Source organism: Malus sylvestris, chromosome 1 (genome assembly GCF_916048215.2).
Source record: "Malus sylvestris chromosome 1, drMalSylv7.2, whole genome shotgun sequence".
NCBI classification, from domain to species: Eukaryota; Viridiplantae; Streptophyta; class Magnoliopsida; order Rosales; family Rosaceae; genus Malus; species Malus sylvestris.
In genome coordinates, this window is record NC_062260.1 from 22,236,509 (window position 1) to 22,241,813 (window position 5,305).

A 5,305-nucleotide genomic window follows, 5' to 3' on the forward strand; every position below is an offset into this window, starting at 1 on the left:
GATGTGTCTTATATGTTCATGCCCACCTCCTATAACACGAGGCCTTTTGGGAACTCACTGACTTCGGGTTCCATCAGAACTCTAAAGTTAAGCGAGTTCAGGCGAGAGCATTCCTAGGATGGATGACCCACTGGAAAGTTCTCGTGTGAGTTCCCAGAAACAAAACCGTGAGGGCGTGACTGGGGCCCAAAGCAGACAATATCGTGCTACGGCGGAGTCGAGACTGGGATGTGACAATTTAGTATCAGAGTCACTCTGTCGTGTGGTGCGAGTGTGCCGACGAGGACATCAGACCCCTAAGGGGGTGAATTATAACATCCCCAACATAGATGGAGTGATGTGCCTTATATGTACATGCCCACCTCCTATAGCACGAGGCATTTTGGGAACTCACTAGCTTCGGGTTCCATCGGAACTCTGAAGTTAAGCAAGTTCGGGTGAGAGCATTCTCAGGATGAGTGACACACTGTAAAGTTCTCGTGTGAGTTCCCAGAAACAAAACCATGAGGGTGTGGTCGGGGCCCAAAGCGAACAATATCGTGCTACAGCAGAGCCGGGACTAGGATGTGACAATTTGGTATCAAAGTCATTCTGCCGTGTGGTGTGAGTTTGCCGACAAGGATGTCGGGCCCCTAAGGGGGGTGGATTGTAACATCCCACATCGACAAACAGAGATAGGATGATGTGCTTTATATGTACATGCCCACCTTCTATAGCATGAGGCTTTTTGGGAACTCATTGACTTCGGGTTCCATCCGAAGTTAATCGAGTTCGGACGAAAGCATTCCCAAGATGGGTACCCACTGGGAAGTTCTCGTGTTAGTTCCCAGAAACAAAATCGTGAGGTCGTGGCCGGAGCCCAAAGCAGACAATATCGTGTTACGGCAGAGCCGAAACTGGGAGGTGACAATGTAGCTATTGTTGGTTTGGCTAATTAGAATTTAGATTGCAAAGACTAATATTATCAGTAAGATATTATATGAACTCAAACATGAGGAACTTAACTAATCAATGCTGTCTATTATCTAACCGTGACTCTTGAATTAAGTAGTAGCAATTTGATATGTAAACCAATAACAAAAGCAGAATGTTATGGTTGTATGTAAATTAAGAAGTAGAAGACTTGGTAAATGGTGTCCACAAAGAACAACAAATACTTGGTAAACTTATACAGCTAATAGTCAGAATGTTAGTATATGGCATATAAATCAAAATCAATAATTCAACTCTCGCATAAATAAATTCATATTTTAGTTGGAGGATTAAAAATTTCAAAATCACTTTCCATTTGTTAAAAAGAGCTTATTTTTTCTTTATGAAAGCATCTTAGGATTTTTACCAGAACAAAACGCACGTTAAAAGTTATATAATGGTTAGAGTTTAGTTATTGATTGTGAGTTTATTAATAAATCTTATTTTTTTTGTTAATTTTATTTTGTATTTGATGATAATTATGCAATAGGGTAATAAAGATATTTCACATTTAAAGTTTAAGTTATATGTAAAAATAGGTTAAATGAGTTCAAATAAAATTTCTCATTTTTAAATTGAGAGAAAATTTCTTTGTGATAGTTTGGACTGGAATTAGATTTCCCTTTTAATAAAAAAAGGAAATATAATTCCCCAATTTCGATCTTTGCGAAAATTAAACCTTGCTTGTATCAATCATAGGTCTTACATGCTAAGTTTTTAAATCTAGATATACGATGGTGTGAAATAGTTAAATTTATATTTTCGCATTTGGGTTCGCATTAACCAAAAGAAGAGACTTCCATGGGAGAAACGACGGAGATAAACTCAGATAAGCAGCACAACATGACTAACTGAACTAACTAAAACAACTGACGGGAAGAAAGAAGAAGAGCACCTACTGCATAGTGTACATTACAATACAAGATTACATGACACCAATCCGACATAGGAAAACAACATTATTTTTTTTTTACCCTTAACATCCTTAAAAAGTGCTTCTCTCCTTCCTCCCTCCCCTCAATTATAACCTAAAAGAAAATGACTTAAAATGTGTAAAAGCAACTTCCATCATCACTTCTAGCCGTTGGATCAAAGTTTTCTCAGTTGGATCAGTGCAACCTTCAGGAACTGGAACATTCACTTGCTGCGCTGCTTGGCCTACACAAAGACAATTACAAAACCGTTAATACATATATTTTTTCATGAGCCCTAATACATTTTGTAAATTTACCAAATCAAGCTAATGGATCCAAACCTCCCACAGGAGCTCTCTAAATATCAAGGATCTAACCATAGAAAGTTCCTGTATTCATAGCATCTGAGTTAGCATCACCAAGAGCAGCCTCGCTCAAGTACTTATCAGCCAATTGAACTCTCTTCACATTCTCTTGCTCTTGGACAAGCATGTTTCCGTACTCGAGGAGCTTTTCGATAGTCATCTTCGGCTGCTCGAAAGTTGGGGGTCCTTCCTTTGAGTTCACAAGCTTCTTCCCAATGCTATCCACGCCAACACCCGTAATCCACTTCCTCACTTCATCGTCGTAAACCCTAGCCCTCAAGGCACCAAAGAAATCTGCAAAATTATGACATCGCGTCAGAATGACTATCTGATTACATAACATGTCAGGATGTCAGACTATTTAATTAAGGGAGTAGGATTCTCGCCTCTCTTTTTTTCTCTCCCCTTCTCTCTCCTCCTATTTGAACGGTCACGATTAAACCACATCAACATTTTATATTAATTTTTTATAGAAAGAGAAAGACAAAATATAGAATGTGAGAGGAAGCGATCAAAGGGGATGGAAAGAGGAGGGAAGAGAATTCTAGTCCTTAATTAAGGTACACGAAAACATTTAGCATACCAATAGATTGGCCTGGGAAGGTGTCAACAAGCTTGACAATGTCTTCCTTAGCAACATTGTCACTCCTGAAGATCCCAATGCAGACTCCAATACGATCTTCGCGGGTGGGAGCCCAGTAGAACTTCTCCATACGACCGTCACGGATGAGAGGAGCGTACAATGTTGAGAAATCGTTACCGGTGACAATGATTGGGACACGGGGGTTCTCCTCCTTGTTGTACATACCTGGAAGCTGGACGTTTGTCGGGTTATCAGCAATGTTCATGAGGGTGGCATTCACCATTTGGTTGTTGACAGTGTATTGGGTGGTTCCACCAAGCCGACCAGCTCCTGCATCAAGATCGTTGATGAAGAGTGCACACATTTTACCCTTCCTGATAATGTCGGCTGCTTCACGGTACCTTTGCCTGATCAGCTTCGCGGGTTCTCCTGCGTTTCCACTTTCCAATTCTCCGGCACTCATCATGATAGGGCTGAAAAAATATCATCAAAAAGCTAGGTTGAGCAAGAAGCGCACTTATTATCTGACCAAGTGACCATAAACTGGTAACTATTTTTCAGTTTTAAGTTTTCAAAGAAATTATATTTGAAAACCAAAAACTGACCAAGTGACCATAAACTGCCAAACTGGTAACTATTTTTCAGTTCTAAGTTTTCAAAGAAATTATATTTGAAAACCAAAATCAAACTAAAAAACCATAAAAAACATTTCAGTTCTAAAAAAGTTACTAAAGAAAATAAAGGAGTTTTCTGTTCAAATAAAAATAAAAGTTGAAACACGCAAAATCTGAAAACTGAAAAAAGAAATAGCTACCAAACAACTTTTAATTAGTTACTTAGCTTTTCAATGTGTGACATTCAAGTCTTAACACATGAACAATTTAAACCAAGTGACATAAAGCACGTGTGACAAATGAACTGACCTGATTCCCATCTTGGCAAAGACAAGCTCGCACTGGAAAGACTTGCCCTGACCTTTGCCTCCCCAAATACCCAAGATGAGAGGAATCTGCAAACAAAGTTAAGTGATGATTTAAGTTAAATTCCTGCAATTAATATAATTATGGAAGAAACTCATGGTTAAATCTTTGATAGTGATATCTACCTTGATGTTAGGAAGGGTCATGAAGTTCTTCGTGATGTGAACAACAAGCTTGTCCATAAAAGCGGGAGCAATATAATAACCGTCCATGTTATTGTCAAAGTTGTACCTATTCAAGAACCATCTCGTTACCATCTTGTTAACTGTAATAATCCGAAACTTGGAAAAAATTATATTGGTCGTGGATTTGGAACCGTGAAATATTCATAAGAATATATATGATCTCTGAACTTACTGGCGAAGCCCCGTGCTGATGTATTCATAAGAGCTCATGATGGCAAAGTGAGTTCCTGATCCTTGAGGTGCCTGGAAGAGGGAGTCCACCTTACCCTTTCCTCTTGTGATGTCTTGTTGGTCGTCGGAGGTGTCGAAGGCAAGGCCTTTCCATCTGTCCTTGTCGGTCTGCTTATCTTCGTCCACACTCGCGACAATCCTGAGACTCCCGGAGGAAACCTTGGAGTTCGTGAACCTTGAGTTCACTTTCTTCAAGCTGCTTCCCAAAAAGGTTGAGCTTGGAACTGAAGCACTGCTGCTAGAGCCATTCAGGTTCAGCTTCATTAAAAGTGCAACGATTAGTTTTATCGTGATTACCTTCCAAAACTCACAAATTGTTTCCCAAACTCACATAGGTATTATAACTTCTGTTTCCCAAAACTATGAATATGAACTATTTATTAGGTTGATTCTTCGTTGTATATGTAGTCCGGATAAATAATTTAAGTATTTATCTAGAAGACTTGAAAACATAAGTGTGACAAAACATTACCCTAAGTAGGTAACTAATATATAATTAATGACAACTAACTACTGTTTAGCTTCTAAGCACCTGGTGATTGTGCATACTACACACACAAAAAAGTAAAGGCATAAAAAAGGTGGGAAAGGCGTAATACCGGTGCTCTGTTGACAGATCCAATGGTAGAGACAGCAGTGGCCATGATCTCTCGCGGATCGGACGGTTGTGTTCTAGTGTGAGTGACAGAGGGGGGCACTCCTGGTTGCCTGCAAGCACAGTATGCTATTGTGTTTTGAGCGGAAAAGAAATGAGAGCTGGTTTGCCTTTATAGTGTTAGTGTACAGAATTTGATATCGTTTGGATTTGCTTGTTGAATGGTTTGAGACCATAGAATGAAGATTGCATTGATGCCACGTGTCAAACAAAGAGTGCTTGGAAACTCAGTCATTTGACTCGTTTCTTGGTGCTTGAGGACCTGAGGTTAGTGTTTAAGCTCTCTTCTTCTCCACCAAAAATTAGGCAATTTTTTTGTTACAAAAAATAAAATTCAGACAATTTATTGGCCACAGAATTGAGAATGGAAGAAACTGGAAAAACCCATGTCTATTATTGTGGGGTTTTATTTTGTTGTTT

At 39.3% G+C, this 5,305-nt stretch overlaps 1 protein-coding gene across 1 annotated transcript; it reads right to left on the reverse strand.

The window, feature by feature from the left end:
* Positions 1 to 1,707: 1,707 nt before the first annotated feature.
* On the reverse strand, positions 1,708 to 4,997 carry LOC126623952 (ribulose bisphosphate carboxylase/oxygenase activase, chloroplastic-like). Its single transcript, XM_050292934.1, is given in 8 exon segments — positions 1,708 to 2,074; positions 2,077 to 2,130; positions 2,264 to 2,545; positions 2,835 to 3,307; positions 3,758 to 3,843; positions 3,940 to 4,045; positions 4,172 to 4,488; positions 4,830 to 4,997. Coding segments are annotated over 8 exon segments (1,422 nt in total). The 5' UTR covers positions 4,875 to 4,997; the 3' UTR covers positions 1,708 to 2,015.
* Positions 4,998 to 5,305: the final 308 nt, after the last annotated feature.